Raw genomic sequence first — 26,819 nt, forward strand, 5'->3', positions numbered from 1 at the left:
GGATAGAAGGAACATTCTTCAAAATCATAAAAGCCATTTGTGAAAAGCCCACAGCAAATATCATTCTTAATCGGGAAAAACTGAGAGCCTTTCCCCTAAGATCAGGAATACGACAGGGATGTCCAGTCTCACCACTGCTATTCAACATAGTACTAGAAGTCCTACCCTCAGGAATCAGGCAACAAAAAGAAATAAAAGGCATTTAAATTTGTAAAGAAGTCAAACTCTCCATCTTTGCAGATGATGTGATATTTTATGTAGAAAACCCATAAGACTCCACTCCAAGATTGCTAGAACTCATACAGTAATTCAGCAATATGGCAGGATACAAAATCAGTGGCATTTCTGTACACTAACAAAGAGATTGAAGGAAGAGAAATTGAGGAATCAATCCCATCCCATTTACAGTTGCACCCAAAACCATATGATACCTAAGAATAAACCTAACCAAAGAGGTAAAAGATCTATATTCTAAAAATTACAGAAAACATATGAAAGAAATTAAGAAAGACATAAAGAGATGGGAAAACATTTCATGTTCATGGATTGGAAGAATACATATTGTGAAAATGTCTATGCTACCCAGGGCAATTTACACATTCAGTGCAATCCCTATCAAAATACCATGGACTTTCTTCACAGAGTTGGAACAAATAATCTTAAGATTTGTGTGGAATAAGAAAAGACCTCAAATAGCCAGAGGAATATTGAAAAAGAAAACCAATGCTAGTAGCATCACAATGGCTAATTTCAAGCTGTACTACAAAGCTGTGATCATCAAGACCACATAGTACTGATACAAAAACAGACACACAGATCAATGGAACAGGATAGAGAACCCAGAAATGGACTCTGAACTCTATGGTCAACTCATCCTCAACAAGGCAGGAAAGAATATCCACTGGAAAAAGGACAGTCTCTTCAATAAATGGTGTTAGGAAAATTGGACAGCTACATACAGATAAATGAAACTGGACCAATCTCTTAACTATACACAAAGTTAAACTCAAAATGGTTGAAAGATCTAAATGTGAGACAAGAATCCATCAAAATACTAGAGGAGAACACAGGCAACAACATTTTTGAACTTGGCCACCGCAACTTCTTGCAAGACACATATATGAAGGCAAGGGAAACAAAAGCAAAAGTTAACTATTAGGACTTCATTAAGTCCCAAGCGTTTTTCATAGATAGATTCTGCAGAGCAATGGAAACAATCAACAAAACCGAAAGGCAACCGACAGAATGGGAGAAGATATTTTCAAATGACATATCAGATAAAGGGTTAGTATCCAAGATCTATAAAGAACTTATCAAAATCAACACCTAAGAAACAAACAATCGAGCTATGAAATGGCAGAAGACATGAACAGACATTTCTCCAAAGAAGACATAAACATGGCCAACAAGCGCATGAAAAAATGCTCCACATCACTGGCCATCAGGGAAATGTAAATTCAAACCACAATGAGATACCACCTCACACCAGTGAGAATGGTGAAAATTAACAAGACAGGAAACCACAAATGTTGGAGAGGATGTGGAGAAAGGGGAACCCTCTTGCACTATTGGTGGGATTGCAAACTGGTGTAGCCACTCTGGAAAACTGTGTGGAAGTTCCTCAAAGAGTTGAAAATAGACCTGCCCTACAACCCAGCAATTGGACTACTGGGTATTTACCCCAAAGATACTGATATAGTGAAATGCTGGGACACTTGATCGCAATGTTCATAACAGCAATGTCCACAGCAGCCAAACTGTGGAAGGAGCCACAATGTCCTTCGACAGATGAATGGATAAAGAAGATATGGTCTATGTATACAATGAAATATTACTCAGCCATCAGAAAGGATGAATACCCACTATTTGCTTCAATATGGATAGAACTAGAGGGTATTATGCTGAATGAAGTAAGTCAATCTGAGGACAATCATCATATGGTTTCACTCATATATGGAATATAAAAAATAGTAAAAGGGATTAAAAGGCAAAGGAGGGAAACTGAGTGGGGAAAACTTAGAGAGGAAGACAAACCATGAGAGACTCCTAACTCTGGGAAACAAAGGGCTGTGGAAGGGGAGGTAGGCAAGGGGATGAGGTAACTGGGTAATAGGCACTAAGGAGGGCAGGTGATGGGATGAGCCCTAGGGTTATACTATATGTTGGCAAATTTAATTTAAATTTTAAAAACAAAGAAAATAATTAAAAAATAATAAAGTTAATACAGAGAAGCCCTAAAAAATAATTCCTATATATGCTTCATTAACTATATATATTTCAGTTCACTTCTCTAAAGAAAACATAGTCTACTGAACATTTGTATTCTTAGTTGCAATGTGTTGTGTAAATGCTATTTTGTATTCTTAGTTGCAATGTGTTGTGTAAATGCTATTTAGTTGATAAAGTAAGTTTCATTGTTGATAAAGTAAGTTGGTGAGTTTGTTTTTGTTTGTTTGTTTTGTTTGTTTTTATGGGGGGAAGTTTGTTTGTTTGTTTCAACAATGAGGATGGTTCTGGACTGACCTCTCCATACAGTTTTATAGTCTTCCCTTGTGAACAAGGCATGCTTTTTTGAAGTGGATGTATGAAACAGAAGTGGATTTTCTGGAATGGAACATGCAAAGCCCATGGGTCCATACAAACAACACCTGTAACTTCAGCCATACTGACTCCTTGACCTACTCACATTCCCTTAATGCCTAGATTATGATTACTGAGCCATTTCTTTCCATGTTTCTTCTCTACATTCAGGAAAGTAAGACTGTAGAGGTAAAGAAATTTGCTCAATATCACTTTTAGAATAATTCATCTTTGCTTGTGTTAGGATTAGTGAGTTTTTGATGAATTTCAATACTTGTTAAGATTTAAAGGTAACAGTAAAATTTCAGGTAAAATTAATATTGAAAGAGGTTAGCTATACAGTCATAATCAGAGTAGATGTTTTGCTAATTAGGATATAAGAAAAATTTGGAAATCTTTGATTCCTCTTTTTTTCTGTGCTACATACAAAGTATCAGTAAGTACTCTTGATTCTGATGCCGAACATATCAGTAATCCCGCCTCTTGTCAGGGATTATTACTACCAACTGGCTCCAAACTGCCATCATCTGTCAACTAGATCATTCCAAGAGCCTTCTAACTGGTTTCTCTGCTTTCATCAGTGTCCTCCTCCTCTTTATCTCAACACAATAGGCAGAGATATACCTGCAAAATGCTAGTGTCAATCAAGTCAATCTTTTGCCCATTTCCTCAAAAGGCTCCCATTCCAATCAGAGTAAAAATCAAAGCCTTTATAATGGCCGCTAAAGCCCTCTATAATCTATATTCATTACCTGTTTGACCTCATTTCCTTTATCTTCTTACTACTCTCACCCTTGTCATCTCCCTCCAGACACCCTGCCCTTCTTACTGTTTCTTGAACAACAAGCCAAATAAGCTTCCATCTCAGGGGCTCTTCCTTGCTCCTAGAGTAATCACTCCCATATATCAGAATGCCTGACATACTTGCCTCCTTTCGGGTATTATTTTAATGTAAACTTTCTGGTGAAGACTTCTCTAACCCCTTTACTTTGTGAGAATTGCAAGCCCTACAAATCAGGTTCCTTGTGTTTTACTCAGAACATTATTTGGATTTTTATCTCCTAAGAAATGAACCCAATTGAGGCATAAAATTCTCTACCTTCAGAAAGACACTAGAAGTTTTTGACTGAATAAAAACATCAAAACAAACAAACAACAAAAATTCTCAATGAGATTATAAAATTAATTAGCTCAACAAAAGGAAGTCTCAAAAACTCTGAGATCATTTCCACGATAAAGAGTTCTCTAAGAAGAATTTGTAAAATTGTGAATTATCTCTGCTTGACATAACCTTGTCAAGGGACCACATCATAGCTTGGATAACTAGTTGGCTTCTCTCTTAACTTCTTCAAGCCATCTTGAATTATGTAATGCTTGCCTTCGCCTTTCCCTAATTTGGAAGTCCAGATCTGGTCCCTTTTCAACACTCCTAGCTCTGTTGTTTTCGAGTTGATCTTAGCACTTCTGAAACCTGCTGGATCATAGATTTCTCAGGTTATGAAGGGATCTTAGATGGCTGTGTTATCAGGTTAACAAAGATATACTGCCAGTCTGTTGGTGCTTACTGTCTTCATTTGACAATTGAAACTATCTTTAGTGAAATTGACTCACATAAAAAGTGAACCACTACTGAAAGCTTCTTTGCTTTCAAGCTTTATGAGAAGTCCAGATGTAGACAATAATTTTGTAACTGGTTACTAGTCAGTAAATGTAGTTATGTAATAAGCATTCTTTGGAATGAGGCTAGAATATGAAGGAACACTGATTCCCCTTAGAAAATGAGATGAAAATGAATTAATGGTCAACAGAGACAATGCTTACTTGACATAACTGATCAATCTATTTGATTTTTGTAGTTGCTTTTTGAGTGAATCCGTTGACTCTTCTAATACAAAACATTAGAACTACTGACTTTATACCTTCTGATAAACAGAAAAGTAAAGTCAGATGCTTCATAATTGGATATAGTCTGATTTGATAATGACACAAAATTCACAGGACATACTGGAAGAAAGATACTTGTTAGTTATAATGTGCTTCACTGAAATAATACTTATGAGTCTAAGATAATTATTAACTGTGATAATACACAAATAACATAAGGCCTACTTATGGGGGTAGGAAGAAGCCTGAGAAACACAAGAATCCACAAAATAATCAGGCTAAGGATATAAACCTTTTTTGTTGTTGTTGTTTTTGTTCTACTTCATGAAAGCCTGCATAGATAATTTGCCTCAACCTCAACTATGTCTGATTTCCAGTGTGCATCATTACCTTGAGTTTCTACATGTCAGTGAAAGAGTACCATTAGCTTGGGTAATGAGGATAAAAATCTGACCAGAATAAACATGATGTTCTTTAAAAATGTCATGTTTAAAGTCAGTGGACAGTCTTCCCAAAGGAATAGTCGGAAAGTACATTATATGACTTTAGTCAAAGGAATATCTATATCAACACTTAGAAGTAATAAATTCTAACTTTCCATATAGAAGAGTTCAAAGCATAAGAAAGCATTCAATGAATATTCTAACTTAGGGAATGAAGACTCAGCTTGAGTAAACCTCCCCAACAGGCTGTCAATCGAGTCATGCTGGGGGAGGAAAATTGTCCTCATCTTCTTCACCATTCACCATATGTCAACAGCATTAAAAATAGGTATTTTCTCCCCCTAACAGTTAGGAAGATGTGTATTTATGCTCTGTATGATCTGAAAATATTTTTCCTATCATATATGTTATATTAATCAGTACTACAATTTTTGAAGACTGATTAGGAAACTGTGAATTAAAAAGAGAAACTTGGAAGTAGAAAGAAGCTCATCTAACTAGATTCATAAAAATGACTATTTAAATTCTAAGCCACTATAACCACATCCTTGCAAATATATCCTTATCCTCTCATAGTCAAGAATATACTAAATGTATATGTATATACTTTAAACAATATGATTTTGACAGATGGCTGATGCTAAATGAGTGTTGTCAGAGTGAATAAAACTTATTTTTAAGATTTCCTTTAAACTTTTTCTTCCATTCAATTCTAAGAATATTAGTTCAGCTATTTTCTTTTTACGTGATTAGAATTTTGGATTCAGGTATTTACAAATAAATATAAGCCTAATAAATATTTGTTAGAACAAATGTATATACATGAATATATATATATATATGTATACATGTTCATTAATTAGTTACATTGTGTTCTAATTTCCCCATAATTCTGAACATCTATCTCCACTGAATGAAGTTCAGTGTTGAGTCAAAGATCATTTATCTCCACTTAATGAAGTTCAGTGTTGAGTCTAAGATGAAAAAACAAAAGACAAAAAGAGTCTCAGGTTCAACTGGATAAGAGTTAAATAATGTCTCACATGTAAAATATATAAAATGAAGAGTCAGAGTAAGACAATGTATAAAAAAATGTAAAAAAAAAAACAAAAACAAAAACTGCTCAGCAGTTGAGCATCTGCCTTCAGCTCAGGGAGGGATCCTGGAATCCAGGATCGGGTCCCACATTGGGTTCCCTGTGGGGAGGCTGCTTCTTCCTCTGCCATGTCTCTGCCTCTCTCTCTGTATCCCTCATGAATAAATAAATAAAATCTTTTAAAAAAATAAGTATTGAGCTAAGTAAAAAAATGCATATTGCTATAACTCTGCTATAATTTATCTTAGCACTACTTTTACTGTCACAATGTATTTATGCTAAACTATTAGTTGTATGAAAATGCTTTATTTATTGTATGTTTATTTTATTATTTAGTATTTATAGGTCTAAGGTACCCAACTAGAATCTGAAGGAGATCAGTAAAACATACGCCTTCAAGAAAAATATAATCTAGCAGAAAGATTAAGATGTATATACAAAGGTCTATATTTTTTAAGTCAAGTTTGACACCTTTTATAAAAGATAGATAGTGGATTGTGTTTCAAAGAATGGTTAGCTATATTTGTTATGGTCTGAATGTTCATGTCCCCCCAAATTCATATGTTGAAATCCTAACCACCAAAAGTGATGGTATTAAAGGGGGAGGCCTTTGAGAGAGACTTAAGTCATGAAGGTGGAGGCTTCATGAATGGGATTAATACCTTTTAAAAGAGTCTCCACAGAGATGCTTAGCCCCTTTCACCGTGTAAGAATACCGTAGGTCTTTGACGCAGTAGTCCTCACCAGACCATCCTGGCATCCTGATCTCAGACTCCTAGACACTGGAACTCTGAGAACTAATTGTTCATAAGCCACCCAGACTGTGATATTTTGTTACAGCAACACAAATAGAATAAGAATTATCTGTTTAATAGTGTCAAAAATCCCTTAATGGTAATGGCATTTGATCTCAGCTTTGCCTTAATGGAGAAACGGATATTGAAATGTAGGGATGCAAATGCAGGTGAAACAAGTGGTTTTGATGAAAGCATAGATATTGGAAAAACTAGAATATGTTGGGAAGTAGTGATCTCAGTTTCCAGTTTTCTGGAGGGTACAGTATATATGAATGGTGAAATACTTCATAATGACAGTAACAAAGCTAGCCCCTTTTGAGTATATCTTAGGAGTCAGATACTATAATGCATGCTTTGTATTTATTAGTTTATTCACAACATATCTATTAATCAGGTGCTAATATTAACCACATTTTATAGATAAGAAAATGAAGTTACATAGAATTTAAGCAACTTGCTTAAGATCTCATTGCCGCTTAGTGAAAAGAACTGGATTCAAACTCAGAGTTTACAGTAGATGAGAAAGTATTTTGAGGAAAGACTGTATAAACAGTTCATTGAACATCAAGGTGATAAACTTATTTTTAATTTGGGTTGTAATGAGAAACCAGTGTACATTTTAGAAAGTATAATGTGATCAAAACTCTGCTTTAAGATCAAAGCTGGAAATGATTCTTAGAATACTATATGGGTGAGTAGAATATAATGGGTGGGTTTCCCACTGAACTTTTTACATTGTTTTCACTTTTACTTTTAAAGTAGTATATAGTATAATTCTGGGGTGCCTGGGTGGCTCAGTTAGCGAAGCATCTGCCTCCAGCTCAGGTCATGATCACAGAGTTCTGGTGTCAAGCCCCAGTTGGGCTCCCTGCTCAGTGGGGAGTCTGCTTCTCCTTCTGCCCCACCCCCACTAGTATGCTCTTTCTGTCTGTCTGTCTGTCTCTCTCTCAAATAAATAAATAAATAAATAAAATATTTTTTTAAGTGTTATAGTATAATTCTATCCAACAATAAGGTAATAAATATGTAAAAATCTTGTATACATATTGCATTGGTGGTAGCACTCTGGAGTGACGTTGGAAAGGAGTTAGGGGAAAGGAAAAGGTAGCTTTGTTCCTGTTTAGATTGATGCAGTGCAAAAAGAAAGAATGGCCATGTGTGCCAACATTCCTATTGGAAACTGACATCATCAGAAGAAATGTAAGCCCCAGATAATACTCAGGGCATATTAGGTTATCCATTGTATGAATATACACTGTTATTTAATCTTATTTTTAATTGCGAAAAAGCAATGCAAATTTAAAAAAACAATTGTGGGATATTGACATTGGATATCTGGATTACTGATATAGAAATGCTATTTTAATTTCTTTGAAAATAGGTAATAAAAACCTAAAATAGGTGGTTTTGACTTCCTCAGTAGAGATGGATTCATGTAATGAAGTAGAAGTTCTAAATTTTATAGACAAGGAGTCCAGATTATGCAGAAATTTTAGAGTTGGGTGATGAGGAAAATAAGTGTTATTTAAAAGAAACAGGAAAGAAAGTAGAGTCAGTTCTAAGAGATGATGATGAATTTAGTGTTGGCATATTATTAGCATAGTGTCGTGTTTTGTAATATTAATTTTGGCATTATAAAAACTCATCAGGTAAACTACTTATCCACCTGCATTAACGATAGACTTCTAAACAGTTTTAACTTTTTGTTATTTACACTTTATTACTGAAATGCAAGTATCTTCATTTAGAGTATATTTTGATTTGAAAGGTGGTGATTGAAAAGCAATGAGATATTCTGTTTCTGAGGAATAAGGATAATTTTACAAAACAATTAAAATCAATAATATTGCACCATGTACACAAAAAAGCATTTCATTTTGCAAATGACCAGCTCTCACAATTTCTTTGTTTCTTAAAGAACTAGTCTATCAGAGCAAGGAAGTATTTCTCCTATTATCTGGAAGGCTTTACTTGGCATATGTTCAGCATTCAAGAAATGAATGACACATGGAAAAATGCTTCAACAGGGAGTCTCTAATGTTTCTAAAGGTGTTTCACTGAATTTTTGCACTTAAGAATGATAGTGTATTCTAGTTTCAATAAGTAAAATGAAATAAATAACACAGTGATTTTCAATCAGGGAAGTGAAAGACATTTAATTGATAACTAAAGGGTTATATTAGTAAATTTCAAATGCTCAAAGGATAATTTATTCAAATTTTAGGTCATTACATTAATATTAGAAGTAGCAGATGGTCCAGGGATGTCAATTAACATAAGTTACTGAGAGGTGGCTACTTTCAAATCTCTTCATCATCTTTCTAATTATAGGAAATAAGAACTACTTTAGCTATAGAAACACTTTTTTAAAGACTTATTTATTTATTTATTCATGAGACACAGAGAGAGAGACAGAGGCAGAGACATAGGCAGAGAGAGAAGCAGGCTCCATGGACGGAGCCTGATGTGGGACTCGATCCCAGGGCTCCAGGAACACGCCCTGGGCCAAAGGCAGAGGTTCAACTGCTGAGCTACCCAGGCGTCCCTAGAAACACGTTTTTTTTTTTTTTTTTTCTCAATCTACACATGTCCTTCTAAGTTATAAATTGTTAATCATTGACTTGAAAACATAATATATATTGGATCATTTTAAAATTGCATTTAAATAACTCCTATTCATAAATAGTTCTTGTTTTAAAGAATGAGTCTATTTAAAAAAGCCACATTTTATTTGTCCCCCAAAATGAAAAGACTGTTTTAGTTATTTGCATGTTTATTCATTTAACAAATATCTCTCTGAACATGGCTAGCCTCTGCCAGGTACTGCTCTAGATGCTAGGGATGTAGCAGTTATTGAAACTATAAAATCCCTGTTTCCAGAGAGCCTACATTTTAGTGAACAAAGCAGACAACAAGCAAACAAATACTATTTAATATTGTTTGCACTAATAAATTCTATGTAGAAAGATAAAGCATTGATAGTAATTGGGATGAAGGCTGCTTCTTAAAGAGAGTAGTCCAATTCAGAATGCTCTTAAAAGTTTGAAACAGTTTGAGAGAAATAATGGAGTCAAGGATGACTCCAATCTTTTGGCTTGAACAACTGGGTGGAGGGTGACATATACTACTGTCTGAGGAGAGAATCAAGACTTTGGGACACAAAATGTTTGATATTCCTGTTAAATTTTCAGATGAGATATTGAATTGGATTTTAACATTCAAATGAGTTTGGTGTTCAACAGAGAAGTCAGGGCTAATGATGAAAATTTACGAGCCTCAGTCTCTAGATACTTTATAAAACCATGGAAGAGGCTCTATTTTTAAAGCTGTGATACAGTATGAGAGTACTTAGGAAATCAATAAAGGAAGAGCTGTCCAAAGAACTGAAGGAGGTCACGTCAAAAATAATGAGGATAATGCAGCAAAATAAACAGAAAAAAAATCCTAGTCAGCTAAGGAAAACTCTAAAATGTACTACTCTAAAAAAGAAAGTATTCTTGGAGGAGACAAGGATCAATTGTGTGCTAAGAATTGATGACTGAATAATTAGGCAACAGGTCGTCACTGGTAACTCTGACAGTAGAGGTGTAAGTGACTCATAAGAATGTAAGACCAAGTAAAGTGGGTTCAAAACAGAAGGAGAGGAAGTAGAGAAAGTAGAAAATCCTTTCTGTGAGTTTGTGAGTTTCTCTATGCAGGGAAATGAAAAATGGAAGGGTAGCTGAAGAGGACTATCAGTTTAAGGAAAGTTGTTTTGTCTTTTGTTGTTTTTGTTTGTGAAGACAACAAGCTTGTAGACTTATGGAAATCATCCATCAGAAGTCAAAATACTAATGATTCAAGGAATAGATCAGGCAATTACACAAGTCTAATTCTTGAATAGACGAGAGAAGATGGAATTGATGCACAATTAAAAGGATTGGCCTTAGATGAGAGTGCAGTGTATTTTTCCATTCAAGTGAGACAAAGATGGAACATTTAGTTCTAGATTCAGAAAGACTGGTAGGTTTAATAAAGTTCACAGTGAGAAAGTACTCTTTTGGTTACTTCTATTTTCTCAAGTAAATATGAAATAAAAATCATAATGTTAGAATAAGGAGAAAGTAGGTAGATATATGAAAATTCATTATCTGGAGTCAGGGAAGGAAAAAGCCCTTATAAAACAGTATTTCACTGTTTTCTGACAGGGTTGCCAAAGGATATAAACATATGACCTAGAGTTAAGACACCGATTTTCTGCTTTGCTTTTAAAAAGACAAATTAGTTCTAAGTACTCAATAGTGATTTTATACCAAACTTCGAGCTACTTTCCTAGGTATATTGTTTGAAATTTGATGGTATGTTGTTCTAAACTTCTAAAGATTATTAAGATATAATTTATCTAATAATTTGGCAAGTGTTATCTGTCAGGGAAAGCTCAGATGGAGGCTCTGTGAGTCCTCGTGCTAAGAAGAAATGGTCACACACATTCAAAAGATGCAACCAGTACAATGAATTTTCTTTTCTCAGGACTAAAATAACTCTAAAAGGCTTGACTCAGGAGAATAGGCAGGATATCAGTCCTCAAAGTCAAGGACTAGTATGGACTCTAGGGGGAGGAGTGCCTGAGAGGTATTCCCTAACTGTGGTTATTTCCTTGTTGATTGCTATTGATGCAGAGGATGCCTTGAAGGCACTCCGATTTTTTTTTTCTTATTAGAAAGGACAAAATATTCTCTTTTTCTCAGCTTTATTATTTCCCTGAGGATTTTAATAGCTATATACTTCTACTTTTCCCAAACAAAGTAATAGAGGAGTTACATACATATGTACATCCTGGCCTCATCTTAAAATTAAACAACTTGTAATTTTTATGAATTTAAATGTGCCTCATTTGTTTTCTATTTTCATTATACATCCAGTTTTGAGACAAAAAAGAGAGTTAATTGGAGAGCATGTACGACCCATCACTTATTCTAAATTGAGAATTTAATTAATAGTTCCATAGCTATTCTACAAAAAATAAAATAGTAGGATAGAAATTTATACCTATGTTGTATAGGTATAAATAAATACAGTTATAAAAATAAATTTTATCAATTGTCAAATCTAGAGCCCATAAATGTGGCCCTATGATTCTTTAAACCCATACAAAGAAGTCCTTAGCAAGATTGCAGCTATGATGTTAACTAGTAAAGCAAATGGAAGACATGCATTTTTTTTTCTGTGTCTGATATTTTCCTAAACTCTCGATAAATCAAAGGTGTCATGACACATAAGACACCATGGTTACATTTTCTGTTTATGATGTCAAGAAAGGTACTAGACTGTGACAGTAATGCCCTCTAGTAAATAATAATAATAATAAATTTTAAAAAACAAAAACAAAACAGAAAAACACACATAGAATATTCATGAGTACTTTAATATCTTAACACAGCATACTCATTAAGAGTGTCTGGGTGGAAAAAAAATGTGATATTTGAGTAATGGAAAGTCTTTCAGAAATCATTGTCTTGTTCTGTCATGGAATGTGATTTCCAACTAAGTAAAGAGCCAGAAAAGATGTAGGATATGAAGAGTCCAGGAAATAGAGAAATATATTCAATGGCCAGGGCTAGGTTTTCAAAGGCACCCTGTGAAGTTTTAGTGTTTTTCTAGGACAGAGACTTAGGCAATACTGCTCAACCGCAGGCACAGTAGCTTGTTCTGCAACTATATCTGCATAGTAAGCACACTAGGTTTACATGTTTATCTGAGGAAGGCCTTGGGGGAGAGGTCACATTTGTGGAGATTATGCACATCTTCCCAAACCACTCCAATGTCAATACTACGGCAAAGGTATCATGAGCCCTGAAATACTCCACTGTTTTTTTAATCTCTTCCAGCCTTTTCACATTTCTTTTATTAATACTCAAAATCCCAGTCTGCTTCCTGAAAAAAAAACATTCACCAAGCACATACTCCATACTCTGTTCTAGACACTGAGCTACTTCTCTGCCATTTACTATTTGCCATAGTGTCTATAATTTCCTCCGTGCATAGTTGTCTGAGTAAAGAACAACAAATCTGGGTTACTATGGTTATGGTCCATTAAGCTCACTCCTACCCCAAAGACTCATATACCATCATGTCATCAAATGCCATTCTCAGTTATGTCTCAATAAAATGACAAATTGTTCAGAAACTATACCTTTGGACTCCCTAAAAATAGTAAAAACTATGAATAGTGCATCTTCATATGTCAAGACATAATCACCTTTCATTCTGCAGGAAGCCATTCTTAGCCAGATGGTATACTGAAACAGATCTGATCCACTAGTCTCATAAATTATCAAGGTTACTAAGACTTACTGTGTCACCTATTCTAAGAATACTCACATTTTAAAATAGAGTGCTTTGTTAACAAAGAAAGAAAAAGAGGGAGGCAATTATACTGCAATAACTGAATTCCAAGCATTTCGAGGGGCTGTTACTCTGATACTCTAATCAAAAAACTCTTCCTTCTCTGTACAGGCATCTGCCTATTCTCCCTACAAGCAGAACCACTCCTGGCAGAAAACCATGAATGGTTCCTCTGCCCTCTAAAAGAAAACTTTAAAATATACATTAGATAATAATAGAGTTGGAGGTTACATGTAGGAGCCATAGGACATTGTATTTTGTTTCCTTTCTCTCTTTCTTTTTAAGAATTACAGCAAAGATAACAGTGAGTGGTATGAAAATTCTCCCTAGCATTGTCTAGGGTTGTGCTTCCACCGATTACAGGGATTATGATTTGTATTTCTAACACCATTCCCTAAATGTTTTTTTTTTTTTTTCATTTTTACCATCGCTGACATATATTACAAAAATAATGCAGGTCGACACGATTACCTTAGCGGGACTTGGCAATGATCTGAAAAAGGTTTTAAAAAAAGGATATCTTGTGATTCATCTTCTGAGGTCTATGGAAGCTTCGAAAAAACTATTGAAATCTGTACTCTGGTCACAAGCAGGCGATTTAGGACCAATAATACATCTCTCGTCTTAAAATATATATAATTATTACTTTGCACGTTACTAGACTACGGAGAGTAGAAACAAAGATCAATTCTAATTTGGACCCAACCTGTATAAAAAACCACGGCTAATGACCACAGTGGACTCGGGGATGGGAAATTCTAAGCACAGACAAGCCGGGGCCATCATTCCAATCAGTGAATAGCACAGTATAAACTGTAATAGAATCCTAAAGTTATTTAATGGGCTCCCTTTTCTCACTACTATAGTTGCTATGTGGCAAAGAGGTACACACTCTCTCTCATGGTGCCACTTATTGCAGTGCCTCTACACTGATGAGCATGTAATTATTTAGTGCTCTTTATCCTAGGACTGCTTTAGTCCAATCAGTAGAGTCCTACTGGTCCTGCAGAATTGTAAACTGGGTTAAGTGCCTGCCTTCAGCAAGTAGTTAGGAGACTGAAAAGTACAGTCCAATGAGCCTGAATTTATTGGGAGTAAAACTGGCAACAGTTTGTAAGTTAGACACTCTTGGCCATTACTTTCATTTTTACAGGTTCTGCAAAAGCCCACTGTTAGCTCTGGGTGCATACATTTAATAGATATTTCTACATCAAAATTGGTCTAAATCAATTAAAAGAAGACAAATTAAATTAAAAAAAACTTCATTTTAAGATATGACAACTCTTTAGAACTCTAATCTAAAGAAAAGTATAAAGAATATACAGGAAGTCCTACTGGTACATATAGATATTCTAATGATTATTTTTTTTTTCTAATGATTATTTTTAAAATATTTTTTTCAAATGACAAACCCTAATGTTTAATTAAAAAATCACTAGCTTTTAATGTGTGTCCCATTCCAGTTATGAACACTCCAATATGACATTCATATTCTAGTATGTATCCTCTTACACAATATGATCTAGTACTCATTAAAATTATTTTTAAATGTACATTGTAAATTTTCTTCCATTTCAAAATTATTTATTTTGATATCAAATGATAACTGGACTAGATTACCTTTGAGTTCCTCCCAACCCTGAATGATTGATTCTACATTTCAGTAGTCAGGTCAATCTTACAAAGGCTAGAAAAGAAAAGAGTTTGTCTGCATTGTATGAATTAACAAGAATGAAAAGGCTTCCTGCCTAATATCAATTCCTTCCCCCCACCTGCCACAGTGCTGAAAATCCCCTCCCCCTTATTAGAATTATTTCTTAAAGGTACTCTTAAGGCTTGTGACTTTTTTTGGATTCAGAATTATGTTACAAAGGAGGGATAATCAATTAACTTATCTAATCAATTAATTTCCCTAATTACTATCAGTTATTATATTGAAAACAAGACCCCAAAGCAAGTTTTAGAGTGAACAATTGGGGAGTGACCACAATATCATTCTGTGCTGAAATTTACAAGTCGCTTCCAGGCCAATTGACTGGCTCTCTCTGTCTTCACATAAAAGGCTATTTCTCCTAAGAATCTTTCTATTTTCTCATCTATCTTCTTGTAAGGCCTTTGCAGAACCCTCCTGAGTCTAGTTCTAGATTCTCATTGTATCCTTTGAGTTTGATATTCCTTTTTTTTTTAATATGTTTTTCTAAAGCCTATTGATCTTTTATACACATCCACTGTTCTGAGCCAGCCCATTTGAACGTCCCATAGTTTTCGATACTCCCAACTTCTAAGATGCCTGGAAGTCTGGCTTGACTTGGAGTAAAAGTTAGGTTCTAGAGTCCAGTAGGGTTCGATTGCAGAGGAAGAAAAAAGAGGGGCCAATCTAAGCAGCCAGGTAATGGAAAGGAGGACTGGCAAAATTTTAAGATAAATGTGATTGAATTTAAAACATTTTCTTAGCACCCATCAGTTATGGCAACACCAAAGTATGAAAAAATTGCCACAAAATGTAAGGTTGATGTGTTAAATAACATTTTACATATAACTAATCCAAAATATCTTCTGGTTTATTTGTTAACAATTTGAGAAAGCTAAAGCAAAGCTGATAGTTTCCCTTTCAAATTTGTATGAATACATTGGTTCAAATATCTATGTGACCTTTAGAATTAGTAAGTATATGTTCTAGGCTTGTGCCATTACTATATTACTAGCAACTCATTTTTCTAAAACTACAAAGCCTAGGAACATTTCCATAAAAACCGTATTTTTTAAACTCTGTAGACCAATACTGTCATCAAGCCAGTGACCAAGAGGTGTAGGCTTTTATATGTTCCATTATCTTTTTTTTTAAAGATTTATTCATTTATCATGAGGAACACAGAGAGAGAGAGAGAGGAAGAGACATAGGCAGAGGGAGAAGTAGGGTTCTCTCAGGGAGCCTGATATGGGACTCCACCCTGGATCCTGGGATCATGCCCTGAGCTGAAGGCAGACACTCAACTGCTGAGCCGCCCAGGTGTCCCATATGTTCCATTACCAATTCTAGAGTCATTAAATCTCCTTGATGCAGTATTACATTATCATGTACCATCCCTCTCTGGTTACATTCTGTTATTGGCAGATACTTTCTCTGTGTAGAAAGAAAGGAAGTACCACTGTATAGGGTTTATCACATTACACTATCCCTGTATAGCCACAGCAATATTGTGTGGATCAATATAAACAGCAAAGAACAAGCCTTCTACTTATTTAGCCCATCAATATTTTACATCAGAACTCTCAGTAGTAGAGACAAAGAACAGGCAACCTGACTTAATTTTTCTCAAGGATTGCCCCTGAAACATAAATAGGGCTCTATAAACCAAGTCAGTAATTTAAAGAAGTTAACTAAGAAGTAAAAGAAGTTCTTTCTAATTTGGTATACATATATGATTTGTAAATAATTGAACACACTATCTCAGGGAAATTGTTAAAAGTATAGCATGAGGGATCCCTGGGTGGTGCAGCGGTTTGGCGCCGGCCTTTGGCCCAGGGCGCGATCCTGGAGACCCGGGATCGAATCCCACATCAGGCTCCCGGTGCATGGAGCCTGCTTCTCCCTCTGCCTGTGTCTCTGCCCCCCTCTCTCTCTCTGTGACTATCATAAATAAATAAAATTTAAAAAAATATTTTAAAAAAAGTATAGCATGAGGTTAAGTTCTAAAGGGAGATGGCTATGGCAGTTTACTGAGAAATCCAATGCTTTGCTCAATCTGGCTTGGGAAAAGAGAATCCCATCCATGCTTAATTTTCTAATCGCTAATAAAAGAGGGTGGGGGGCAGCCTGAGTGGCTCAGCAGTTTAGAGCCGCCTCCAGCTCAGGGCGTGATCCTGGGGACCTGGGATGGAGTCCCATGTTAGGTTCCCTTCATGGAGCTTGCTTCTCCCTCTGCCTGTGTCTCTGCCTTTCTCTGTGTCTTTTGTGAATAAATAAAATCTTAAAAAAAAGGGTGGGGACATTCATTAATTTATCAAAACATCATAATTTGAACATTCATCAGATGAAACCAGATTTTTTTTTGAAAGTAAAAAAAAAGAATAGGATGTGAATTTCCTTGTATTATTCTTAATTCAGCCCACAGAAAAATTATCATTATCCTATTGTTAGTAGCACATCTCAATGCTATTTCATTCACAAATCATCAATATTTGCTATAGGTTGAATGCTGTGTAGAAACTATAGGCTTTATTCTCAGGCACAGGTAAAAGGAACAGTTTTGAAACATGAAATTCAAACACTTGAATTTACTAAAAAAAATTTCTAAAAAATTTTACTCAAAGTGGTGTTGATATTAGTAATTTTAACCAAAAAGAGAAGTTCTTCCTTCTTTTTCTTTTCTTTCCTTGTTTCCTTCCTTCCCTCCTACCTTCCTTGCTTTGACAAATATTCATTGAGTACCTATGTGTTCCAGGATATGATCGGAACTCAGTAAATAACAGTAATCAAAACTAACAAGTTCCAATACGCTCATAACACTTCCATTATTCTGGAGAAATCAGATGATAAGCAAATATTTATGAGTTCATATCAAATGGTAGGGATATAAAGAAAATTAAAATGAAAAATCATCTAGTGATTGAGTAGAAACACATAAATAAAATTGGGAAATAAGAGCAATGGAGAGGGTATATACTATTAGCAGAATGGTTAGTGAAGGTCATTCTGAATGTTGAGTTAGCTAAGACTTGAATGGTAAGAATGTGAATGTCATAAGGAAAAGCATTGCAGGCAAACAAAACAGCAAGGAAAGACTTCAAGATAAGAGCAATGTTGTTGAAGAAGCACAAAGTTGATGTGTGATGAACAAAGAGAGTAGCAATCAGTGAGATGGGAAAGATAAATGATACCAGAACATTATTAGGTCCTTACACGTTTTGTGAGAAGTTTGGATTTTATTCTGAAGAGGAGTGAAAGTAATTGGGAGATTTTAAGCAAGAGAATGACATGATTTGGTTTATATTTTAGTAGATCACTTTTCTTTTTTTTTTTTTTTAAATTAATTTTTATTGGTGTTCAATTTACCAACATACAGAAAAACACCCAGTGCTCATCCCGTCAAGTGTCCACCTCAGTGCCCGTCACCCATTCCCCTCCAACACCCGCCCTCCTCCCCCTCCACCACCCCTAGTTCGTTTCCCCGTCACTTTTCATGTTGAGTGTGATTTTGGTGGGAAAGCAAGATCTCAAAGAAACCAGTTAGGAATATATTGCATAGTCCAGGAGAGAGATGGATAAGTCAATTAATCCATTTCTTTTGAACAGGTTTTTCAAACTAGAACTTCCTGTAGTGGAAGGAGTTTTGTATTGATTGGTGACAACTGAAATAACTGCTCTGGATTTTTAGGTATGGATCATTGAGTTAAAATGAAGAAAAAAATCTATTTCTTCCAAGTGCATATTACTGTACTAGATTTCCAGTGAAAAGGAACTACAAAGGAAGTAAGAAATTCTAGAAGGACAAAAAAATAAAAAAGAGATAACTTACCATTTTTGGCTTTGCAAGATCTGTTGTCTGGCTGCATTATGTAGCCTTCCACACAACTGCAGGCATAGGATCCATGTGTATTTATGCAGGTCTGGCTGCATGCGCCATAAATAGCACATTCATCGTGATCTACAAAGAAAATGAGCATCACTTCATCACTTCTAATGAGCATCTTGTTGGGCATTTTTTTCTCCTTGAAGAAACTTTGTTTTTTTCAAATTTTGGAAACAGAATTTCAGAAAGAAAGACACAAGTCCAATAAGTCTTTTCAAAACTACACTAACTGAAAGCCAAAATTCAATGTTGCTTTGATAGTACAGAGATACAAGACCGTATCTAATCTTTTATTTTAAATCTTTCATTTTAAAAGATAATATCTAATATTTAGATCGTTTATTTTATTTTAAAAGATATCTAATATTTTATTTTAAATCTTTTACTATAAAAGATTTAATCTTTTATTTTAAAAGATAATATGAAGGCTAGAAGTCCTTGGATATTTTTGCAAAAACATAAAATGCACTCCACAGAATATCTGTTGAATAGTTCTAGTGTTGATGACTTTTAAAATTATTTTTACAAAGAATTAGCCTGATAACATGGTTTTCAATAAACATATTAAGAGTTTTGAGCCTTAACTTGATCAAAAAGAGGAAACTATTAAGCACTTGTTGAAAGGAAACATTTCATCTTAAATTTTATTTTATCTATTTTTTTTTAACTTTTATTTATTTATGATAGTCACAGAGAGAGAGAGAGGCAGAGACACAGGCGGAGGGAGAAGCAGGCTCCATGCACCGGGAGCCTGATGTGGGATTCGATCCCGGGTCTCCAGGATCGCGCCCTGGGCCAAAGGCAGGCGCCAAACCGCTGCGCCACCCAGGGATCCCTTAAATTTTATTTTAATATCTATGGTCCTACTTCTTCTCTTACATGCCCCCTGTCCTTATACTCTTCCCTCCTGCATCTCATTCAAGTCTCTATAAACAGCAAATACTTAATGCTTCTTAGCCAACAAGGCAAATAAAAAAAATGTCAGGTAATAACTTGGACAAATGTATATTTAGTTTGTCCTGTGTACCATGTACTTTACTATTCCCTGAAGAAACAAAAAATTGATAAAACATGGTTCCTATCTCTAAGTGAAACAAGTCTAGGGAAGTATAATTTTAATTCTGTGCATTGCCTTATAATAGAGGCATACTATAGTTATGATAGAAACTCAGAGAAGTCAACCTGCTTGGAATTAGAGGGAGAATATTAAGTGAAGGCTACATCCTGACTTGGATTTAAAGGATAATTTAGATTTTCTCAGATTCAATAAGAAGGGATAAGATGGAAAGGGGCATTCCAGTTAAAATAGCATGTGACATGATACTGAGATGACTTAGTAGGGATTTCAAAGAAGTATAAGGGGTCAAGTGGAATAAGGGCAGATAAGGAGAAGGATAAGAGATGGCACTGGAAAGCAGTTCTGGAGACAGATAATGAAGTTATTTTTATGCTAAAGTAAAGGATTGTACATTATATATAGGCATTGGGAAAGCGTTAAGGATGAGCTATATAATCAACTTTATGTTTTAAAACTAAATAAACACAAATAAAAATGGATTGGAGCATGTAGAGAAGAGATCCTGGAAAAATAATTATGTGCTAAATTCACAAAAAAATTGCATTTTAATCCCATTATATTTTGAACTAAGTCAGTGGTAGGGGAGATGGAGAAGAGAGAATGGAGTGAAATGTTTAAGAACCCGAAGCGACAACATGTGATGACTGGATAGATGGCAATGAATGGTGCTATACTAAAATAAGAATAAGTGGTATAATAAAAATATGTATTTGGTCTTTATTTTCAGTTTCTGGCACAGAATTCCTAAAGCTCTTGCAATTTTCTTAACAATAGGAGTGTCTTTTGTTATTTAGGAGCCCCTCTGGAATGTACCTTAGTCTATGGCAATGAGGTGACTAAGGGTGGGACCACTAGGTAATGCCAGGATGGGGGCTCCGCATCAGAAAGACTAGACACATGATTAAAGGGTGGGAACTCAGCCCACCCTCTGAACACTGAGCTAAGAAAAGAGTTTACTAAGGAAAAGCAAAAATATTCCTGAGTAGTTAAGGGGCCATTTAAATTGGGAAACTGTGCATTTGTATGGCATTAATTTGCACTTTTCTCAGAATTCTTTGGCTTCATATAACAGCTTGCATTCGTGGATAGTTTGCTTGAAGTAAGTTGCTTTGGAGATAAAAAGAATAGTTTTTGAAGCTAAGTTTACAGTGATTATGAAAGAAATTAAATCTCGCATTTGGTAAAATCCAGCCCCTAATGGCAGAAATGATTCTGCTCCATTTTCACAGATTTTTCAACTTTAATTTTATTGATTCCTATTTTAGTTTTTTTGACATGATTATGCTATCCAGAGAGCAATATGAGTAATGATTTTTGTTGTTGTTGTTCTTAGCCAGAATGCACTGCTATGACATTCATGTAACTCCACAAAATTGGCCGCAGAGGAATAAGCATGTCATTATTTATAATGCTGCCTTTCTTTTCCCTCTAAGGACAGAAAATACCCTGGAAATACAGCTTCAGGAGAGCATAAATGATGGTCAAATCTGGCCATCCAGGAGTGCAGAGAAAGTAAAAAGAGCCCTTTTTTTCAGTAGTGATCTTCTAGACTGGCTGATGTGAAATTCCTTACTAATGTTCAAAAGAAGATATTGATTATGGTTATTTTTATGGATTTAATTAGGAGATTAGGGAAAAAGAGATCAATGCAGAAGGAGCTGAAAAATCCCGATTCCTATAGGATTCAGTTGCAGCAAAAGAGTAAGGATGCTATGTAGGTATATTAGCCTGCCCTGTGTGAATGGAAAGAGCTGGTTTGACCTGGGAATTGCATGTATGTGTGCATGCATGCAGAAGTACTATTCATATATGGTTGACTTTTGTGATTATAAGGTATCTAATGTTGCCAGATCTGGTTTTTTTTTCAGAGTCTGAACTTTTATATGCAATCTTCTGATTTTTAAATGTTGGTTTAAAAACAGTGTGAATCAAATAAATATACTAGTTTGGTTTGGTCAGATTAAATAGCCTCTGAGCTTGACAAGCATTTAAAAGTAAGTGTTTCTATAATATTTGTATTATGCAGAAAACAAACAACAAATGAAAAATTTAAGCCCCAGATGTACATTAAAAAGCGATGAACCTCTTCAAGACAAGAATAAGTGAACTCTGCAGACCTGAGCTTTAGCCTCAAGTCTATTACTGAGAAGATGTGTAGGACTTAAGTAAGTCACTTAATTTCTCAGGGTCTTGCTTTTCTCACTTCTGTCATTAGAATTTTGAACAATATTCTCTCTGAGGACTCTTTCAACTTTAAGATTCTGTTTCTAAGTAAAACTGATAATATTAAAGCAAAGGTTTAAAGTAATTGGCAAAGCACCAATTTCTTTGTAAAATAGTCTATTAGTGGCTCTAGCAATGCAGATATTCTTTGACTTTATATATAGAGTCTATATTTTGTGTTTTGTATATATAGACTCTAAGTACCATATAAAATAATGTATTACTCATATTACAGATATATCAGGTTTATATACATATTCTAGCATATATATAATAGAAGTTAACAGAATGGAGAAGCAACTTGTTCAGTATGGCCAAGGCGAGTCATTTCAGAGTAAACATGTGCTGTAGAGCATTCAAAAAATGAAGAATTATGACATTAAAAATACACATAAATATTTTTATGTTCATTATTGCTGTTGGTAAAATGCCAACTTCCAGAATTACCAGTGCAAAAAATGAAAAAATTATAAAGAATATTGCATGATATTATTAACATAACTCAGTTCATAACAGATGTCTACTATATTGCAGCTGTATAACTGGCAGGAAACATTTGGGAAGTTAAGATTGTTAAATCCAGGGTTTTCATGGTTAACCTAAACTACTTCCTATCATTAACATTCCCCATATTTGACATTATTGCAATACTATTTGAAAATTGATTGGTGAAAATGCATATTTGGTATGCTTATGTGTATGATTTATATGGGAGCATCATCTTTTAAAACTCAAGAAACAAACAAACAAAAAATTAAACACTGTGTGAAGCACATGGTAGGTGCTCAAAGATACTTTTTAAAATGTCCATTAACTAAGCCTCTCCTAAGAAAAAAAAGAGTCACATATCCTACTTACCTCTACAACTTCTTCCATCTTCTTTTACTTCAAATCCATCCTCACAGTAACATCTCGTACTATTTCTGACCACTGCACATTTATACTGACAATTCAACAGCTGGCAATTGGGTAATAGTTCTGGAGAAGAAAAACAGAGACACTATGTTAATATAACTGTGCACGCTTATGTACTATTTAAATTTAAATATTGTTAAAATTTCTCAGGGCATAACCACAATAATACAGTTCTGATTGGTCTCCTTGAAAATTTATGTGAATGGCTGAGAGAAAAAAATGATATCTACTCCCTCTAAAATATGTTGGCTTGTATTTGTTTGAAGTATTGCTAACAAAATTTCAATCTGTTCAGTCTTTCACTTTTAGCTTATTTTGTATGTTCAAAGTTACAAATCTTTTCAAATTCTGGTAAATTAAATTATTTCAAGAGGAAAAATGTCAACTCAGTGGTTAATTTCAACATTTATACATTTCTTATCTGACATATCAATTGATTTTCTATCTTTTGAGGACTTGTTTTGATTTATAATCCACGTGTAACCTTCATAGCAATCAATGTGAATATATTCCATTTCAATAATTTATCTTTCATTGGTGACAAAATATTAGACAAATACTGGACATAATATATTTCATTATATCTGAACTCGTTCAGAGCAAATACATCATTGAAGCAAAAGTTAGCAAACCCTCAGAATAGATTAGAATTCAATATGATAAATGCATGAAACAGAGATGAAGTGACAGAGGCATATTCATTGCACAATTTCTAACAGGAATAAAATTTGCTAAACCAGAAAAATATATGGATAAAATGTGTGACTGATTTTGCTGTCTGAAAATGAAGGTATTAATGGATTGCAACAATCTCTTCTCCTGGGGAGAAAAATAAGGGTTTTGAAGATTAAAATTAAATGATTCAAGATATGTTGATAATGGTACAAATTTAGCTGGTGCTTCAGAAAATATATATATATATATTTTTTATTACTATATATAATAATAAAAATAGTTTAATGGTCCAATGTGGAAAAGAACAGCTAGAGCATTCCAAATAGAAAATTTGCTATTTCACTATCTAAAATATTTTCTTAACCAAATTATTTTTCCATCTCTTTCATGCAATTATTCCATGCATCTTCCCTTAAGACCCCAAATCTTTGTCCTAACGGTCACTCACATATTATGATCCTGCTTCCTACTTTTTATGAGATAACTGAAGCAATCAAGGAGATTTTCCACAGATTTTTGCTTCTCATTTACCTACTTCTGCAGGTCCTTGCGTTTCATACTTGGTTGCCTTTCATGTCCTGTCCTTGCCTTTCATACTTGGTTGAATTCATAATCAAAGCCCACCTCCCATCTTTGTGCACAAATCCTACCCCCTCTCACTTACTCAAGGATATCACTTCAGCCATTCTCTGCTTGCTCTCATAATCATTTTTTAAATAATTTATATTAATCAAACAAGAGCCCATCTCTTTTTGACAATTAAAAATTTACAGAATACAGTCATGCCTATTTGTTTACATATTGCCTGTGGCTGTTTTTACATTACAAAGGCATAGGTGACTAGTTGTCTCAGAGACCTCTGACCCACAAAGCCTAAAGTATTTACCATAGCCCCTTACAGAAAGTTTTCTGACCCCTGTACTAGCTTGTTTTCAGCATCAAGCATTCTCTTTCCCCAACTTAAAACCAAAAAACTTTGACCTCAGACCCTCTACTAGTGACCTTTGCAAAATTCCTCTGTTTCTCTTAATAACAAAACTTAAAAAATAATACATACACTTGCTTTTCTCTGTTCCTATATTTAACCCACTCCATCGAACTTTCACTTCCACTTCTCCACAGAAACTGCTTACATAAATGTCTTTGATGACCTTGAAGTTGATAAGTGCAATGACCTTCTTTCAGTCCTCATCTTATTTACCTATCAGCAGCATTTGACAGTTAACTACTTCCTGATACACATTCATTGCATTGCTTCTAGAACTCACACTCTTGACTTTCCTCCTATTTCACAGCCCCTTTGCTAGAACATAACTACCAGTACCATAACTTGAAAGCTAGTTGTGCTCTCTTAAACTTCTGATTTCCATTTCTCCGTTACAATCAATACTTTATACTAAATTTCTTTCCCCCTTGAAATACCAGAACAATTTCTCTTTCCTTGACATAGATTCAACCAATATGCAGATCAATTATATCTGATTTGTAGGCTTGAGTTTTGGGTCATTGCTAATAATATGCTAATACAATGTTAATACTTAGGTAATGTACAAAGACCAGGAATTTGGTCTGTAAAAACACATTATTAATAGAAAATATGGAATGAATGGTTCTTTGGAAATTATGGAACTTTTGCTTTGCATTATGGTAGCTATTTACATGTTAGTTTCCCTCACTAGTATCTATAGCTACAAAGTATAAGCCTAACATATACCAAGTTCTTTAAATATGCAATCTCTTTGAAACCTATAACAGTCAAACCTCCAGATATTATTGTAATTTACAATTTACAGATAAGGGAACTGATGGCTGATAACTAATCCAAGATTATTCAGCAAATATATGACAGAGCTGCCCTTCAAAACAAAGTCAGTCTGCCTACAGAGCCTATATTTTTAATACTGCCTCTAGTTCCCAAAGTATAATACAGTGATGGTTAGAACATGGTGTATTTTATTTTTATTTTTCATTCTTGGTTAGTAGTGCACTATAGATAAAGTGTTGTATAATTTTTATAGGATGAATGAATCAATGAAATAGCTTAATTCTAGGATGAGGATTAACACTCTCAGGTGTCATTTCTAGTCCATTAAATTAAACTAGGTCCTAAAGATAGTTCATTTACATCTTCAAATTAGGTAATTGAGTTGTCAAATCTTGTTTGATTATGGTGGAATCAGTCCAAAATTGCCTTGAATATATATGCTACTTTAGTTCAACATTGATTAAGCACCTACTCAATGCTAAGCACTCTGCTGGGGTTCTACACATGCAACATTACTTTAGACAAATTAAGGAATTACAACATGAGTGTGGAAGTGGGTGGGGTTAGGTGGGAAGGAAAACAACGTAAACAACAATATAATTAAAAGCAGAAAATAAGAAATGCTAAATAAAAATATAAGTGACATGAGCTAGGAAGAGAAGGAATCCTCCAGAGACTGGAAAAGAGCATAGATAATATGGAAAATAGTTGTGAGAAAAGTTTAATTTAAGCTGAAATTTAAAAGGTAAGAAGTGTTCAGTGAACAAAATTTATGGACGTGCATCCCCGATAAAGCAGACAATATGCAAAAATAAATGAAAAGACAGGAAAGTATACAAGAAATACAATGATAAATAACTGTGTGGCTGAACCATAGCATTTGAAGTGGTAGAAAATGGGCCTAGCATTCTTGTTTGGGGCCAAGTCAAAGTGGATTGATTCTTAAATTAAGTAGACTTTTTAGTTTTGATAATGAGAGTCATTGCTAATAATTGAGGACAGAAGTGTTTGATAGTACCTAATAGCATGGCAAAACATGAGTGAAATATCCTGAAAAGCTACCTGAAGCCCTAGACATGGCAAAGGCACACATTAAGACTATGAAGATTTATGTGAATGGATGGCCAAACACTTGATGAAAGCAAAATGACAGTAAGTTAATAGTACCAATAAAATGAATCAAGAATAACAGGAGGACCAACAGTTTGAGGGAAAATAGTTGACTGTTTAGTTTCAAATGTTGACAAGAAAGGCCAGGAGAGACTTGAGAATTTGAGTGTATCTAAGAAGACAAGTCTGGACTGGGATGTAGCTCTGGAAGTCATAAACATAAAGTAAGAAATTAAAGCCTAAAAAGGAAAGAATGATCCCTTGTAAGGAATATTTCTAATACAAATAAACCCCAG

At 34.6% G+C, this 26,819-nt stretch overlaps 1 protein-coding gene across 1 annotated transcript in view; it reads right to left on the minus strand.

The window, feature by feature from the left end:
- LRP1B (LDL receptor related protein 1B) overlaps nt 1-26,819 on the minus strand; it is a 1,812,620-nt gene that overhangs the window by 950,561 nt on the left and 835,240 nt on the right. The window contains exons 4-5 of the mRNA XM_072757648.1: nt 22,917-23,036; nt 18,704-18,832 (exon numbers count right to left, since the gene is read on the minus strand). Coding sequence (XP_072613749.1) covers nt 18,704-18,832; nt 22,917-23,036 — 249 coding nt within the window. The remainder of the gene's footprint in view (nt 1-18,703; nt 18,833-22,916; nt 23,037-26,819) is intronic.

Source organism: Vulpes vulpes, chromosome 5 (assembly GCF_048418805.1).
Source record: "Vulpes vulpes isolate BD-2025 chromosome 5, VulVul3, whole genome shotgun sequence".
NCBI classification, from domain to species: Eukaryota; Metazoa; Chordata; class Mammalia; order Carnivora; family Canidae; genus Vulpes; species Vulpes vulpes.